General features: G+C 34.8%; 1 protein-coding gene and 1 long non-coding RNA gene across 3 annotated transcripts; both read right to left on the bottom strand.

Annotated features, from left to right (window-relative positions):
* Window positions 1-3,282: 3,282 nt before the first annotated feature.
* Window positions 3,283-10,613, bottom strand: LOC148926455 (uncharacterized). 2 transcript variants are annotated; one of them, XR_016130173.1, is made up of 3 exons: window positions 10,288-10,613; window positions 4,770-4,855; window positions 3,283-3,657 (listed from the first exon to the last, which is right to left on the bottom strand). It is a non-coding gene; the product is annotated as an uncharacterized LOC148926455 (long non-coding RNA). The 2 variants fall into 2 exon arrangements; XR_016130174.1 differs by having other exon boundaries at window positions 3,283-3,621.
* A 2,012-nt stretch (window positions 10,614-12,625) lies between these two features.
* LOC125191117 (cytochrome P450 93B2-like) lies at window positions 12,626-15,542 on the bottom strand. The gene is made up of 3 exons (XM_048088584.2): window positions 15,038-15,542; window positions 14,485-14,891; window positions 12,626-13,345 (listed from the first exon to the last, which is right to left on the bottom strand). The coding sequence occupies exons 1-3, from the start codon at window positions 15,513-15,515 to the stop codon at window positions 12,710-12,712; spliced, it is 1,521 nt and encodes a 506-aa protein (XP_047944541.1). The 5' UTR covers window positions 15,516-15,542; the 3' UTR covers window positions 12,626-12,709.
* Window positions 15,543-18,148: the final 2,606 nt, after the last annotated feature.

Below are 18,148 nucleotides of genomic sequence, written 5' to 3'. Positions count from 1 at the left end.
TTAATTTGATATTAATTATAAATTACTAATTTAATAGGTTGTTGAAGAAAAAGAAGATGAAGGAACAAAAGAAGACACAGTGGGTGATGACAATAGTGAATCAGCCTCTCCTATCTCAACACTAGGTGCAAGTCCAATGAATGACGCATATGTTGAAATGAACAAAGCAAAGCAACAGGAGAAAGGAAAAGAGAAAGAAGAGAATATTGTTAAAGTAAAGTAACTAAAACTAAGATTAAATAGTATATTGTTTTTATAAAATGACTGAATTGTTGTTAAAATTGCTTGAAAGTGTGGTTTAGATTTGGTTATAATTGTTATTGACATGATTTATACGTATAGTTGACATGTCTTATAATTGTTGTTGACATGGTTCTGTGTCTAGCAGACATAGTATGTACCGTAATTTACATAAATCGTATGTGCTGTTGACATGATATGCACCATACTTGACATAATTATACTAGTTGTTGACATGACTAGTATATATAGTTGACATGATTTTTAACTGAAACTAACATGAATTTTATTTGCACTGACAGAAGACTGTTATTCCATTCTCTGCGATTCCACTGGCAGAAGCTAGTGTAAAAAGGTCTGATGATAAAACGCATTCCGACCATTCCTAGGCTCTCCAGTTGACATAAGAGTTGTAGATACAAAAACATACCTGGAAACTTATGAAAGAACTGTTTACTACTACATACTAGAAAGAGAAGGAACAGATGAGTATGCATTATTTAATTATTTCTTTGATCTTAAAAGTATTTTTAGTTTTCTATGCAGTAAACATACTTTATGAATATTGTTCATATGTAATTTGTATAACTTCATTTCAGAAATGCATGCGTTTATGAAGATGATTTTACTTGGGCGACCAAGATATTGTTTTTATCACTGAAGCCCCATGTAGAAATTAATGTGGGTGTAATTAACGCATGGGCTTCACACCTGAACTACAGAGAAAATGAAAGGCCAACAACATCACTTTCACGCTTTTTTATGAGTACATCTCCATGTGTAAGTAATCTTAAATTATATGTAAACTGTTTGAGTCAGATGTCTCCCTAACCAAACATGTTAAATGCAGAACTTCAATGTAACAAATCGGCAGGAAAATTGGGATGCTTTGACAGCAAAGAGAAATTTCATTTCTCAGATAGATAATGAGGTTGAAAGAAGACCAGATTTCAACTGGAGAAAAATTGATTTGGTAACAAGATCTAACAATAATATCTATGTTAGAATATGAACAAGTATTCTATGAATATAATTTTATCTTTCATGTCATACAGGTCTTCTTCCCAGTTTGTGCAGATAACCATTACTACCTTGTAGTATATTAGATGAAGAAAAACATCATTGACATCATAGATAATATGAAGCCAGCTAAAGATACAGATCCGTTGAAGAATTATGACATTGATATTGGCTTAATGGTATGCTTTTATCTATGTTATAGACATATTCTCTACATTGTGTTGAAATGCTTTGTATGTGTAGTTTAATTTAGTTATTTATATATTTTGCAGAAAGATATGTTCGAAGCATACTTCATAGAGAAGAAATTGCTAGATCTTTCGGAAAATATAAACAAGTCTTCATTCAAATTTCTGAATTTAGAATGGGCGACAACCACAAACATAAAGGACTGCGGTGTCTATTTGATGAGGCACATGGAGACCTATGTTGGGAAAAATGGCAGTGATTGGCATATCGGCTTCTCTGCGCGTAGTCTGAAGATTATCCAAGTACTCCAGGGAAGATATTGCTGCACGATGATTGCATCAATTTACAATAACCAGAGATCGCCAATGTTACAATTGGCTCATGATTGGATGGAAGCAAACATGGACAAACTGCTTAAGCTAAACAACAAATACAAGAAATTGTTTAGTTGTAGAAAGAGGAAGTGAACAGAAACTGATTTTAATGTTTGATGTTAACTTATTTTTTGGATTGGATTTAAAATGATTATTATGCATTCTGACTTGTGAAATTAGCAACTTTATGCTAATGCTGTTAACTTTCTTGTTTTGGGATGAATTTCAAAATAGCTACTATTGTGGTTTCTTACTTTTGAATGAATGTATATTTTCTGTTAATTTTATTATGATTCACATGACTTATTATTATTGTTGACATGGCTTATAATTGTTATTGACATGACTCATAATTGTTGTTGACATGGTTCTATACGTACTTAAAATAGTAAATAATATAGTTAACACGGCTTTAACGTGTAATTGACATGACTTTTATGTACTGTTGACACTATATGAAACATAGTTGATATAATTGTTATTCACATGACTATAATTGTTGTTGACATGGCTTATACTTATTGTTGACATAGTTCTGTGCGTAGTTGACATGACTTATAATTGTTGTTGACATGAGATATAATTTTTGGTGACGTGGTTCTATGTGTGGTTAACATAGTATGTAATATATCTGACAAGGCTTTAACGTGTAATTGACATGGCTTTCATGTACAGTTGACAAGATATGCACCATAGTTGATATAATTATTGTTGACATAGTTCCGTGCATAGTTGACATGACTTATAATTGTTGTTGAAATGATTCTGTGCGTAATTGACATAGTATGTAACGTAGTTGACATGGGTCTATACGTAGTTGACATGACTTATAATTTTTGTTGACATGATTCTATGTGTAGTTAAAATACTATGTAATATAGTTGACATGCTTGTAGGTGTAGTTGACACGGCTCTAACGAGTAGTTGACATGAATTTTATGTACCGTTGACATGATATGCACCATAGTTGATATAATTGTATACTGATATTAACATGTTTTCTATGTATAGTTGACATGGCTTGTACGTGTAGTTGACATGGCTTGTTAACTAGTATATGCCGTTGACACGATGTGCACCATAGTTGACATAATTATATTAGTTGTTGACATGGCTAATACGTTTAGTTGACATGGCTTGTAACATAATTGACATGACTTGTACGTGTAGTTGACACGATATGTAGCGTAGTTGACATGACTGGTATGTGCCGTTGACACGATGTGCACCATAGTTGACATAATTATATTACTTGTTGACATGGCCAGTATATATAGTTGACATAATTTTTAAGTTGTTGACATGTGCACCTTTAAAACATGAAGGAGCATGAAAGCAAGGCAGGTCCAACTTATATTGAAATGTCAACAACTTATAACCAAATGTCAACAACTTATAACCAAATGTCAACACCTTGTATAAAGGTTTACAACTCAGAAAACAAATCTTAAAATAAAAAAAACAGAATCATAAATAGATGTCAATAGAGAGTAAAATAAGATATAAACAACTAATGAGAAAATGTCAATAATTTATAATCTATGTCAACAACTAAAAAACAACTCTGACTATTAAAAAAAAAAACAATCATGTCTACTTTCTGCCACAGCTTCTAGCATTATGATCAGTAACTTTATGACACTTTCCACAACGCCTATGAGGTTTATTTGCTTTTTCAATTGCTTTCTCTATGCTTGACTTAATCCTGCTTTTCTTGTCACTTGCACCTCCTTTTGTACTAACCACATCTGGAGCATGGGCAGTTGTGAATTAACATAACATGTTATCCCTGCCAAGTCTGCACCATAATTGCTTTTTTTTTTAGTTCCACTTCCTGTGAGTTAAGGACCAACAAATTTACGACTGTGAATAGGCTTCAATAATGAAGTAGTATCCTCCAGAATGAAAAGAAGAGAGTATAATTAAGAAGAGAGTGTAATTAAGAGGTGTAATTAAGAGGTGTAATTATGGAATTGGCTTGCAAATTGGAATAACAGACCCTACAACACAGAATATTTACCAAGGAACATAAATCATGTCAACAGAGCATAAATCAACAACATAACACAACAAAATAATGTTAATGAAACAGAAGGACAACAAAGAGCATAGCAACAACACATAATATTTACCATGAAACATAAATCATGTCAACAGATTTTCAAGTCATGTCAACAGAGCATAAATCAACAACATAACACAACAAAATAATGTTAATGAAACAAAATGTCAATAAAGAGCTCATAACCCATACTTATCCCTTGAAAGCTCAGAACTGATTAAGAAAAAAAGATTAAACAGTCTGTACCTAAAGTATCCATGGATTCCAAACTCAGCCATGATTCTTAACCTTATCAGGCCTTGTGATCATTTGCTTAGTCAATAACTAACCAATTTTTTTATGTCAAATTAAGGACTCTCATCATGGTTATGTCATATGGACTTTTACATTCAAGAAAATCCAACAAAACATTGATCCACTTAGACTAACGTTTACTTCGTCGGTCAAGAATTAATGAGCTGATTTCTCAAGTAGCTTCAATTAAAACAGAAAATTACCCCTATAGTTATATCTAAAGAGGTGGCTCCACTCTTGTAAAATTCTTAGACAATTGTTATAAGTTATGTAAGGCAAAATATCAGAACATGCTTCAAATTACCAGGATCAAAATGTCCAGTTTAATTAGAATACACCAATTCAAACACACGATGTCAACAAAATATTTAACAAGTACACATAAATCATGTCAACAGAGCATAAATCACCAACATAACACAACAAAATAATGTTAATCAAACAGAATGTCCACAAAGAGCATAACAACAACATAGAATATTTACCAAGTAACATAAATCATGTCAACAGATTTTCAAATCATGTGAACAGAGCATAAATCACCAACATAACACAAAAAATTCATGTTAACGAAAATCAAACCAGACTACCTCCACCATTCGTTGTCGTAGACTCGGAATAAGATGAAGAATCCATCAAAGAACACTTAGCGGTTGATTACGAACTGAAATCGAACCTAGAGATAAGAAAATCAAAAAAAGAAAAAATTGATTAGGAACAAATTCGATTGGAGATAAACAAATAGAACATAAAAACAGAATCAAAGTCGGAAAAATCGACCGAAAAACTTCAAAATCAACACAGAAATCAGTCGAACTGGTCGTCTACTTTTCGAAAATTGAATCGCAAATCTTCTATCGTTGAAATCATTGAAACCGGCTGAGCCTAATTTTGCGAATCAATTGAATCATAAATCGTTAAAATAGATTCAATCAATGATAGGATTGAATCATGAAATTCTCACCAGAATCGCCGATCAAAGATGAAATATGATGAAGAATCCTAAATTAAAATGCGAAAAGACCCTTATACCCTTTCATATTAAATTAATCTAATAATATTTATTGTGTGGCAAAATCTGGACCACTCATTTAATAGAAATGAGTGGCTGATATTACATCTCATTTCTCAATTAGTCTAAATAATCTCAATTGATCACAACCCTATATATATATATAGGGGAGTGATCAATTGCTAACTTTCTTAAGTTGCTAACTTGTTAACTCATCAATGCAATATGTATTAAAAATGTCAACACAATAACATTAAAATGTCAACACATAATTTTGTTGAACTTCAATATAATGTGTTGATATTATGTGTTGACATTTTAATGTTACCGTGTTGACATTTTTAACACACAACATTGATGAGTTAGCAGAGTTAGCAATATAACGCACCCCTATATATATATATATATATATATATATATATATGATCAATGCATTATAATGTTGCATTATTAGCCGCTGTGCATTATTAGAATGAAAATGTGCATTATTAGTCTATAATGTTGCATTATTAGCCGCTGTGTATTATTAGAATGAAAATGTGTATTATTAGTCTATAATGTTGCATTATTAGCCGCTGTGCATTATTAGAATGAAAATGTGCATTATTAAATGACACGTGGCATTAATCTAACCGTCAGATGACAAAATCGTGGGGCTAGGATTAAGAAGGAAAAAGGACAAAAGATATGAAAAGTATTTGAATACATCCCTATATATATATACACACACACATACTATATACTTGTGTAAATTTTACTCCACAATCTTATTTGATAAAAATGGTTTAAATGCATTGAATATAGGGTAATTAGTGCTTGTATATATGGATATTTGTGGACATGTAAAATTTCTATATATGTGAAGCCATGTGTGGTTATAGGTGGAGGTATGGTCCATGTAGATATTTAGTTGTTAAAATCTTATTGGTAGGGCATACCACATCAGCTGTCCACCGTGGTATGCCTGGAGCGCTGAATTTTTTTTCTTTATAGGCTAAGGGAGTACACTCACTTATGGTAAGCTTTAATCAAGCAACCCTAATATCCTATACAAGGAAAAAATCATTCCATCCACACATTATCCTTTTTTTTCCAGGAAATTAGGACGTGTTGGGTTGTTTAGATAGCACACGATAGTAACAAGTATCTGACGTTTGGTTTGCCATTTACCTCTTCATAGTGGCCCTTGGAATAGGCTAAGGCACAGTTAATCCCAGTTTGTGAATAGCACAAAATTGGTCAGACACATTTGATGGGAACCTGAAAAGGGATGACAATTTATGTCACAATAGTCAGCCATTTCACAAATTTGCAAATTGCCGACAAACGGAGTTGCTCTGAAAAGACCCCACCTTGCCAATGCAATTTCCTAAAAGGACTTTTATACGTTGATACGCTCGGATTTTGCACGGTTTTAAGGCCATTATTTGGTCCGTTTTTTTATGTCAAAGTCACTTTACATGTCGATTATTTGCATATTTTATCTATTTTGGTATTTTGATGCGTTTTGTGAGAAATGTGCATATTTGAGCCGAAAAAGGGAAATCTGGAGTCCGGACGGCGACCGCCGACGTACGGCGACCGCCGGCGCCCGGCGGTCTGAGTTATGCAGCGGCCTGCCTCGGAAACTCACGCTTGGAATCGAGTCTCGCCCGGCGACCGCTGGAAGTCATTCGGCGATCCGCCGCCGAAAGGACAAAGATTTTGGACTCCAACGTGGCGACCACCGGCCAAGGTGCGGCGGCCCGCCGGAGAAAGACGGCGAATCCGATTCGCCCTAAATCTGCTCCAAGATTTACCATATTTTGAAGATCTTTTCCTTCTACAATGAGGATTGACTTTCCCCTATAAATAGGACCTCAAGCTTCATTAAATTAGAGCTTATTTTTGCAAAATAATTCCCAGAGACTAAAAGTTAGAGTACGTCATTGTGCAAGGAGTTGAAGAAGGATTTCAAGAACATCAAGAACGACAAGGATTCAACCTACGAGTTTTATTTGCTTTAGTTTTATGTTCAAATTGTCTTTCCTTCAATCTATGTGTTTAGCTTATTCCATTATGTGTAACTAAACTCATATGATTCTAGGGATGTGTTAGTAACGACTTTGGTTATACAATTCCAGTTTTCTATTTAATATCCGTTTTGTTTTTACTTTGTTTCTTCCCTTAGTAATTCTGATGCTGCATGATTGAGTGACACAATCTTGCATGATTTAATATAACTTGCTTCATAACTGTGAGAGAGTTCTAGCGAGTTAGATTCACTTAGTAGACGCTACAGTTAGCTTCCCTTAAAACGACACTGTTAATTGAGAGTGAGGACTTTTCAAGGGTCTTAGGAACTTTTTGGAGTTACGTGTTAGGATTGACAACCCTAATATTGTAATCAACGTTTGTATCGCATGAGCATAAGCTAGGTGACTCGTCCTATCAAAGTAATAACTGTGCTAGGGTATTGTAGTTTGGAATTTGTATAATCATAATTGTGAACGCACATCCCTGGAATTCCTCTTATCTTTATCGTTTATCTCCGTGTTTTATTTACATCTAGTTGTTATTTACTTTCAATTATTTTCTGTTTTCAAAAGTTTTCAAAATTCTCTTGGTTCTACAAATAGTAATTGAGTCTTAGTAGAAGATAGACAGTCTGTGTTGGCCTTCCCCTTGTTCGATATCCGGTATTGACCTTTGGCTATACTATTTCTATTCTATATACTTGCAGGTATTAATAGTGCTAAAAAATAGTGCATCATACGTATGCATTGATTTTTCCAGCAGCTGCTTTTAATTTTCCCAGGTCTGCTAAATTGAAGTAGCTTAACGGCTTAAGCATAAGCACAGGAGAAACCACAAATGTGGGTTAATTAACTCATTCATTCCTCACCAGAAATGTTAGGACCATTCACTCATTCATTTTGTCATACCACTGATGCCTTGAGTTCCATAGGCACAGACTAGTTCCTTAAGGTCTTTTATTAAGGTTGTAATGGGGCTAGGGGTTATGATGTAAATAGGTAAGGATCCTATAGGTCCTAAAGTTTATTAAAAAAATAGCTTGAGGAAAACAACGAAAGACATGTGAACTCAGGAACAAAATTGGAGCAGCCTCCCTATTACATTTTAAACTTCCCAAAATATTGAACAATATCCTTTGGCCATTTTGGCCTTATTTCTCTATTCTTTCTACTGCAGGGTCAGGTTACATCATTTTCCTGCCCTGCCTAAACTAAATATAGGACTCTTTTTTTTTCTTCTTTTTTTTGTTTTTCTTTTTTGTGGGTCAGGAATACATTCCTCCTGCCCATTTTTTTCTAATAATTTTTCTCTCTCTCTTTTTTTATTCTACCAGCTTGGTCGTAGCTCTTTCTTTTCTATCCCTTCTACCCCAAATCGGTTAGCTACTCCACTCCATCCTATGGCTGGGGAAAATATCGAAAAAATGATATATCGCTAGTATCGTATTGAAAAATATCGAAAAATTATCGAATTTTTGGTATATCATAATTTTTGATACGATACGGTATCGTATCCTAAGTTTTCGATACGATAACGATATTAATTTTCTTATATCGCGATATATCGTTTTATATCTAATATACGATATATCGATATTTGCCATATATCGTTTTATATCGAATATACGATATATATCGTATATATCGAAACATATCGCAATTCAATACATATTGAAGTTTAAAATTATAAATATATATAAATCCATTTAATTCTTTAATATATTTAGAAAATATATATATATGAGACCCTAATAAGAACACTATTTATTTTATTGTGTTGAAGTTTTATTAATTTTTGTGTTATTTTTCAGTGTTGAAATTATATTTTTCGATATACAAGTATTCGATACGATAACAATATTTCGTTATATCGTATCGATCTTTGACATATCGTTCTTAATGATATATCGAATTTCAGTACGATATATCGAAATATCAATACGATAATGATATTGATATTATCCATATCGAAAGTTCGATATATCGAGAAACTTTCGATACGATAACGATATGAAATTCTTTCATATCGATATTTTCGATACGATACATGATACAACGTTTTCAATACGATATATCGTATCGACCCACCCCTACTCCATCCCCTAACTCACATGGCATGGAGGTTCATAGTTTCGACAGAAGGTGGATTCGAATGTAGGCTCAAAATTGGATTACTAGGGTGTGCCCTTACAATGAGGCGGGTTCTTCTGGTTCGAAAAGAAAAAGGCCCAACTGGTTATTTCCTATTGCCTATAGTCCTCACTAGCCTATGTCATTTCCCTCTCAGCATCAAGTGGCAACCACTCTATGTTTTTATTTAGTAGAAAGTGTTCTACTCTGGGCTTATAACTCACATTTTAGAGGGCTTCACAGTTGGCTTAAATTAAGGCTCTTCCATCGTCCTCACTTCGTCCAAACTGACTTCAATTTATTAAGGGAGGGGTATCACACATCAACATGCATTCTTTCTTCACCACTCTCAGTAAGGGGATCATGCTTTTCATTTTTGCCAGATTATACATAAACACAAAAGTCCTAAAAAAAACTAACATCCAACACCTAACTATATAAACATATACCAACATACTCAACATGTTAAACATAAAAGAAACATGAACCCCAAAAAGCTTAAAATGGAAAAAACACAAACTTCTCACACTTAGACCATGCAATGGACTAAGTGGGAGAAGACTAAATAAACATATATCAACATATATAAAAAAACATGCTATAATCACAAAAACTTCTTACACTTACCATGCAATGGGCTAAGTGGGAGAACACTCAACAAACAGACACTAAATCAGAAAAGAAAATATGCTATATCAACAAAAACTTCTCACACTTAGACCGAACATCGGGCTAAGTGGGAGAAGATATCAACACAAACACATAAACACAACAAACTAAAACATACAACATGCATACACATATACAAACTCCATCCTTCTCACACTTGGTTTCAACTCACCCTCGAAGGTTAGAGTTGGGCCAAGTGGTATCAAGAGAAGGCTGAGTTTGCCACTATCCTAACATCAAACACAAAAACTAAACTAACTAAAAACTGATAATAATATTTACTTGGTCATTGGTGGGGTCGGGTCACTTCCTAGGTTGATCCCTCTTGGAGTCACCGGCTTTGGAGTCGATTCATCTCTTCTAAGTGGTCTTCCGCTGCCTGCACCTGGTGTGGTGGATGGAGAAGTACCTTGCCGCTGCAGGCTCTTTTTTATTGAAAAATATTTACAAACTAATCTACAAAACTTTATATCCAATGATCACTACAAATATTAACCATAACAGCAAAATAAAAAGGATTAAGAGAAACTTCTTGGACTTGTGCACTCCATAGGCTTTTAACAGCGGCTTATGATTTCCACATCTCTCTTCTTCCCCTCGGATAAGAAGTCCTGCTTAAAACAAAGAAAACAATCAAAAATAGAAAATGCAAAAAAACACAAAAGCTATTCACAGCTATTCACAGTGTCATAAAAACACAAAAGCTATTCACAAAAGCTATACACCATAGTCCCCGGCAACGGCGCCATTTGAAGGGTCGGGGTTTTGCACGTGTGTCGTGTGCACGTGTCCCTCCTTTCAACAAGATTTATTGTTTCCCACTTTTGCAACAAATATTACTAATAACCATGAATTTTCATGTTTTTTGACAAACAAATAATTTGAACATAACAATCATAATATGTTAATATAATACAGATACAATGTCAATGCTAAATTGTGTTGACATATTCAAGGAATCGTATTGATATTTTTTATTCACTATATTGACAATTTTTTCAAAACCCTAAATTTTGTGATTCTTCTTATCTTTATAAATTTAAAAATAATAAAACAATATTACACATGGCAATTTATAGACCACTAGATCTCTGTAAATCTTATAGTTTTAAATTAGTTATTGTTAACAATTAAGGGGTGAGTTAGCAGTTGATCACTCTCCTTTATAGGAAATGGTGCTTTGCATTACTGTGTGGGTATTATATGTATATATTTTTTGCTTGGGATTTAAAATTAGTATTTAAATTATTATTTTGTGATAAAATAATTACAAAATTGAATTATATAAAATTTAATATTTATTTTGAAACAAATTAAAGTTTAATAACCAATTTAATACAAGTAATTTAGTAACCATAGTGAAACTTATCCACATTTTCAAATACTATGTCAACATTTTAAAATGAATTAGTATATTTTTATATTTATTGTTAATTAATCCTTTGATCAGACTTTCGTATAACAAAAAGTTCCGTGGTGAATTAATTAGCTTGTTTTCATTTTGAAGCAACAGTCCCATTTATGATTAATGATATATCTTGCGCATTAATGTAAAATTATTTTGACATAGTATTTCATAACTAGCTTGCTAGCTCATTGTAAAATTACTTTGATCAAAGCATGATATTAAGTACTAATCTCGCAACTGTTTCTATGGTATTCAAGAAGTTGCTTTATAAATGGTGTATCTACCTACCCCATTTCCTAGATCAAAGCATCACCCTCCGATCTACCAACCCAATTACAAAATTGGAAAAGGGTCATCAATTTCCCCCAGGCCCACACTATTTATGCTGGGGCTAAAGGGAGTATATGATTGGTCGATCGGTATTTAAAGCTTTGTTGAAATAGGTTAATTATTAGTCGAATTTTGGTCTTGAGAACAAATCGAACAATCCTTTGATCTCTACCCGCAGCATTGTACGACTACATCCCACGACCCACATCTTAATTGTCACAACAAGTTGAAACCCCAACGACAAAGACCACGTAAATTCCCACATCCACCGCCCAATTGATTGCATCCGCACCTATTTCCATCTCCCCCAATTCGATTATCAGTTTATCACCATGTTAGGCCAAAATTTATGAAGAGAGACGAGGGCGTGATTTGAAGAAAATGAGTTTTATGTATCAAAGGAGAAACGGTTTTGAGGTTTCCGAGAGAAAAGTGAGGGTTAATTGAGGAGATATTTTTTCTTTTTTGTTTAACCGAACCCACCTTTGGCTGAATGCGAGGAGATAAATGTTGCTAAGGCAGCGGACGTCCGCAATTGTCGACGGCGAAAAAGAAAAGATATAATAAAAGGATGCAAAAGGGGGAAGAAGAAAATGAGAGAAAAATGTTAATAAAACGATATAACGGAATCAAATTATAATGCCAATTATATCATTGAATGATTTGTACTCCACTATATTAGCTTCGGTTTCACCGATATAACAATGCAAAGGTTCATAATTTGCCATTCAAAATTTGAAAAAATACGAATATGAATATATTAGATTTGAATAATTTTTCTACGATTATATATCTCATTTCCTAATCATTTTCATACATCTAAATTTTGTTCACCAACTCCACGAGGGCCTTAATTTATTTAAATAAGATAATAAACCAATATAAATAAACAAGTGGCACTATAACACTGCCACAATTAGTTGATTAAATATTCAACAAGATGAACAACTCGCAGCACTCAATTACTTAGACACTTACCGAAACAACCGATGGATCAATCCGAGGCACGACGCGGCAGATCAAATCGTCCGCCCGAGGCGCCGTGAGCCCCGGGCGCTCCGTCATGTCGACTGCGCTGGAGCCGTCGGGCAGCTTCCACTCGAAGCACTGGATCATGGTTCCGATTATGATGACCACCTCCTGAATTCCAAGCAACATCCCCGGGCAGCCCCGCCTGCCCGTCCCGAACGGCAGCAACTCGAAATGCTGCCCTTTGATATCTATGGCGGAGTTGGCCTTCTCCAAAAACCGCTCCGGCCGGAACTCTGCGGGACTGTCCCAGATCTTGGGGTTCCTGCCCATCGACCAGAGGTTGACGAACAGCAGAGAGTTGGCTGGAACTGTGTAGCCGTCGATGATGCAATCGGAGATCGATTTCCTCGCCAGCATTGGGATCGGCGGATGTAGCCGAAACGCTTCCTTAATCACGGCCTGCAGGTACGGCAGGTTTGGGCCGTCGGATTCTTCTACAACTCTCTCGAAGCCCACAACTTTTGCAATCTCGTCTTGAGCTTTCTTCAGCACGCTAGGGTTGTTAATCAGCTCCGCTATTGCCCACTCCGAGATTATGGCCGTCGTGTCGGTGCCGGCGGTGAAGAAATCCTGATATTAATACGTGGCGTCAAATATTTACTAGAATATCTTCAACTGTATTATACGTGGAAAATGCGTAACTGTTCTATAGTTCGATTTAAAAACAATATAGGAAAATGATCTTCGTAAGTAAGAGCATCTCCAAGAAGAGAAGGTATATAGAAAATGTATATTATGTATTTACCTTCTTAAAAAGTGAAATATACTTTCTAAAAAATAACATATTCCAAAGGGAAAAGGTATATAAAAAAGTAAATTAGTTTTTAAAAATAAAATAATAGTACAAAATGCATTAAAAAGTATAAAGTGTAATACCTTCTCATATACCTTTCCCTTGGAGAAGTTTTTTTAAATGAAAAGAAGGCAAATATGGTAGTTATAAGATTTTACCTCTCCATTGATGGGAAAGTAAAATACCTCTTCAAAATAGGAAAAGGTATAATACCTTCTCATATACCTCTCGCCTTGGAGAATGATTTTTCATGAAAAAAAGATAAATATGGTAGTTATATTAATTTACCTCTCCCCTTAGAGATGCAGTTCAACCCCTTAGAGATGCAGTTCAAGCGATGTAGAACATTTTGATAATTTAAAGCTAGTATAAAATAAAAGTATAGCTCAAATTTAATTTATCAACGATAGTCATTCCTAATTTTGATATAGCTAACATGCTACCCAAGATAGGTAATCGTAATTCTTCAATAGTCTAGCTACAAGATCATAATTACACGATTCAATGCGAGTTTTTATGGCCAACCGCAACCATTTGGGACGGGACTATATATCTTGCCTAACCCTATTATTTCTAATACAGTTTTATTATACTTTTAAAACATTGTCCATTTCTTTGAATTTTATGTACTAAAATAAATTGATGAAGTCATGAGAAAATTAATAAGAGCATCACATCACATCTGCTCTTTATGGTAATAGAACAAAGTTGAAAAACACTCTCTAATGGTCCATGTCAGTAGCCACGGACTATTTGAATCCGAGAATTGTACCAAATTTCTAATTATATAAAATACTAAATGAAAAAAATCCTCTTAAATCAAACCATCTTTAAAAAATCGGAAAATAAAATAAAATTGAGCAGAAAAAATTCAAGTTGGGTATTTGAAATGAGGAAGAGTGAAGATTGTTGTTACCAGAATTAAAGCTTTGAGATGTTCCCGTGTAAATGTGACTTCCGCCTTCCCACTCTCCATTATATCGAGAAACATATCCAGAAAATCCCTGGCCTCCCCAGAGGCGGCGCCGCTGCGGCGCTGCTTCTCCCTGGCGGTGATGATGTTCTCGAGCAAGGCGTCGTATCTCCTCTGGATATCCAACGACCTCTTCTTTATCCCTTGGAGATCGAAGTTCTTGCACATCCAGATGATGTCCGCCACGTCGAATTCTCCGAAGATCTGCGTCACCTCGCGAATCACCGTCCTCGCCGCCTCCGCCTCCCCCTCCGTCCCCGAGCACCTGATGCTCAACATCATGTGCGATATCACATTGCTGGTCAGCTTCACAAGCTCCTCCGTCAAGTTGAAGCTCTCCCCTGATTTTCCTGCTTATTTATACATAGCAGAGTTAGAAAATATGCAAACAATATAAGGCATTTTTGTCACAAAAACAAAAGTGCGCAGGCTTGGCCCAGAGCGGACAATATTATTATACTAATGTGTTTAACAAATTAGACGAAGGTGGCCGTACCCTTGTGCAGAAGGATTTGGAGGAAGGTGTTGACCTCGAGGGTGCGGATGGGCTGGAAGTGGAGGAGGTTGCGGGCGCCGAGGAGCTCGTAGGTGCAGAGCTTCTTGATGAATTTCCAGTAGGGGCCCAAGGGGGAAAAGGCGAAGGAGGAGTCGTAGGTGACGATGTCGATGGCGGTGGAGTGCTTGCGCGACGAGAACACCAGCTCCTGCGTCTTGAGGCACTCCTTGGCCAGCTCCGGAGACGACGCCACCACGCAGTTGATGGAGCCCAGGCGGAGCTGCATCAGCGGCCCATAGCGCTTCGACAGGTCGTGGAAGGTCTGGTGGAGTTGGGGGCCGAGGAGGTGGAGGTGGCCGATCACAGGGAGGGGGAAAGGGCCCGGAGGAGACCGCGACTTCTTCCTGAGAAGAATGCGGGTGAGAGCGGCGGAGAGGAAGAAGAGCGCCGCGAATAACCCGATTTCCAACTGCTCCATTGATGATAAGATGCACTTACTTTCTGTACTATGCAATTCCATTTATATAAAGAAGCCCACATGTTTTCTGGTGTTTGGTGTACTATGCTACCACGCTACCAATCTATCTGCCTCCCCTAAATTTAGGTTGATCCAGTAGTAATTAACTTTACTCGATAAAGTACTCTCATTGTCCCACAAAAGATGTCACACTTGTAGAATGACATGAGATTTTAATAGGTTTTATTTTGTGTGTTAAATGGAAAGAGAAAATATAATTTTTATATTCGTGTGAGAGAGAACTTTTTTCAAAAAAGAAAATGTAACATCTTTTATGGGACAAACTAAAAAGGAAAGTGTGACATCTTTTATAGGACGAAGTAAGTAAATGATGCCATTCTAGATAAGCCAAACCCACACAGAATTCGAATGTAGGATGGAATAACAAAATACTCTCAACTTAATTTTATATTCATACTAGCAGTATGTTTTAATTAGCACCCATTCTGTAAAATAAAACTAAATAACAAAATAATCTGTTAAAATTTGGAGTATTAAATTAAATTAACTAAAACTTAAAAAAATTAAAAACTTACGTTGATCGTAAAAGAGAGTACTCCCTCCATTCGTCATTACTTGCCATTAGTTTCATTTCACTAACATTTTCAACCAACTTTCTATTACATTTTTTAAAACACGTGGCGGGTCAAAGTGTGTCAACTAATAGAGGACGGAAAGTACTACCAACGATCCATTTGTTAAGACAAACTAAAAAGTAAAATGAAATATTTACAATGAGATGGAGATAAGGGTCGTGTTATAATAAATGATAATAATAGTAACTTTTTTTAATTATATATTAAAATTATCAATATAAATATTATAATTTTATCAACTATTTTATATTGATGTACTTATATTTTTGTGTTAGCAAGTTATGTCTTTGTATTGATGATTATAAAATACATAGTTAAAAGTTGTATATTCTGTATTGAAAAATTAATAATCATAATGCGTATGTATGCTTATATTATGATAAACGTATTTTTTTTAGATTATGATATTAATGATTGCTTCAACTAAATTATTGAGATAATCGTACTAAATATAATTTTTAGTATTCAATTAATATAATTTTTAGAATTTTAATGAAGTAAATTTGATTTTATTTTTTCAAATTTAACAGATATCATCGCATTTTCAATGAATATATATAAATTGGAGAATAAAAAAAGGGATGGGAAATAAATTAAATTGTGATTAAAATAAAGTTTTTTAATGTGATATTTTTGAAAATGAAAATGATTATATTAACAATTGGTGTGGATGACATTAGCCCCAATTTTCGAAATTTGAGTTGGTATAACTGTTGGATCAAAATCATCCACGTGGCATCACGACTCACGAGTACTAGCGACGCCCCCCCCCCCCCACCAATTTCTACTTGCTTATGACTTGGGTTTGAAATTTAATGAGGTAAAGAGGAATGAAATTTAATGAGGTAAAGAGGAGTTGAGGCAAAGAGGAATGACCTGCAACGGTAAGAGTGTCCACTGTGGTTGGCCGAGCCAAGTCATAAAGTATGGCCAGGCTAAAAAATTGTGGCCGGGCCACCAATGCCCATGTTTCCCACTATAGTGGACATGGTCAAGCCACCAAAAAGTTTAATTTTTTTCATTTTGTTTATATTTTAGTTAAAAATGAATATATTTATAGAATTTGTGTAGGAATGAGGTAAAAAATGTGTATACTTATAGAATTAAAAAAAAAAAATCAGAAAATAGAGAGAGCCGCGGGCCGTGGCCGCTGCAATAGGAGAGCCACGGCTCCCACCCAAGAGCCGCAGCCGGGCCACGATCGTGGCGCTCTCATGGGCACCCCCCCCGCCCATCCCCGTCACTATAGGGAGCCGCGGCTCGCGGCTCTGGCGTGGCCCGGCCGTGACTCCCCTATAATGGATGCTCTAAGCTTTCTATGTAAGCATCATTCTGGTTTGACGCATATTTAGTGTTGCTCATTTTAATTTATATATTTAGTTTGATTCTAATATATTAAAAATATTATTGAAATTTTAAATTTCACAAAATTCATAAAAATCAAAGGTCGATTTACTCGTTTTCTCTATCATTTCAAATAAATTAATAAAAAAATAAATCAAGTTTTGATTTTTATGAATTTTATGAAATTAAAATTTACAATAATATTTTTCAATGTACTAGAATTAAACTAAATATATAAATCAAAACGAATAATGTTAAATGTGCGTCAAATATGAGTAATGCTCACATAAAAAGTCTTACATAAGAGCATCCTCATCCGTGCTCTTATTTAAGAGCATAGAGGTGGGCCCGATCCCACTTTTACTGTCCTTAGGTAAGAGCACAACACCCACATCCGTGCTCTTCCGCAAGGACAAGCTCAAGGGTCCCACTATTCTATTATTCAATTTAAATACTTCAATTACTAAAAACATTTCTACAATATAAAAATACATTAAAAAATAAAAATTATATAATTAAAATCCTATAAAAAAAAATACATAATTAAAATACTAGAAAAAAAAATACATAATTAAAATCCTACAAATTAAAAATTACATAATTAAAGACTAAAAAATACCCTCGTGGAAGACTAGTCATCTATCCCCAATGTTC

The sequence above is a fragment of the Salvia hispanica genome, chromosome 5, assembly GCF_029641045.1.
Source record: "Salvia hispanica isolate PSC_SH4W2 chromosome 5, Shi_PSC_v1, whole genome shotgun sequence".
Classification (NCBI taxonomy): Eukaryota; Viridiplantae; Streptophyta; class Magnoliopsida; order Lamiales; family Lamiaceae; genus Salvia; species Salvia hispanica.
Note: the sequence above shows the minus strand (reverse complement) of the source record. Positions and strands in the feature narration are given on the sequence as shown.

Coding starts and splice junctions, on each gene's coding strand:
- LOC125191117 (XM_048088584.2), bottom strand. CDS start 15,515: ATGGAGCAGTTGGAAATCGGGTTATTCGCGGCGCTCTTCTTCCTCTCC. Junction 14,892..15,037: donor CCAAATCCTTCTGCACAAGG/GTACGGCCACCT, acceptor ATAAATAAGCAG/GAAAATCAGGGGAGAGCTTC. Junction 13,346..14,484: donor ATCTCAAAGCTTTAATTCTG/GTAACAACAATC, acceptor TATTAATATCAG/GATTTCTTCACCGCCGGCAC.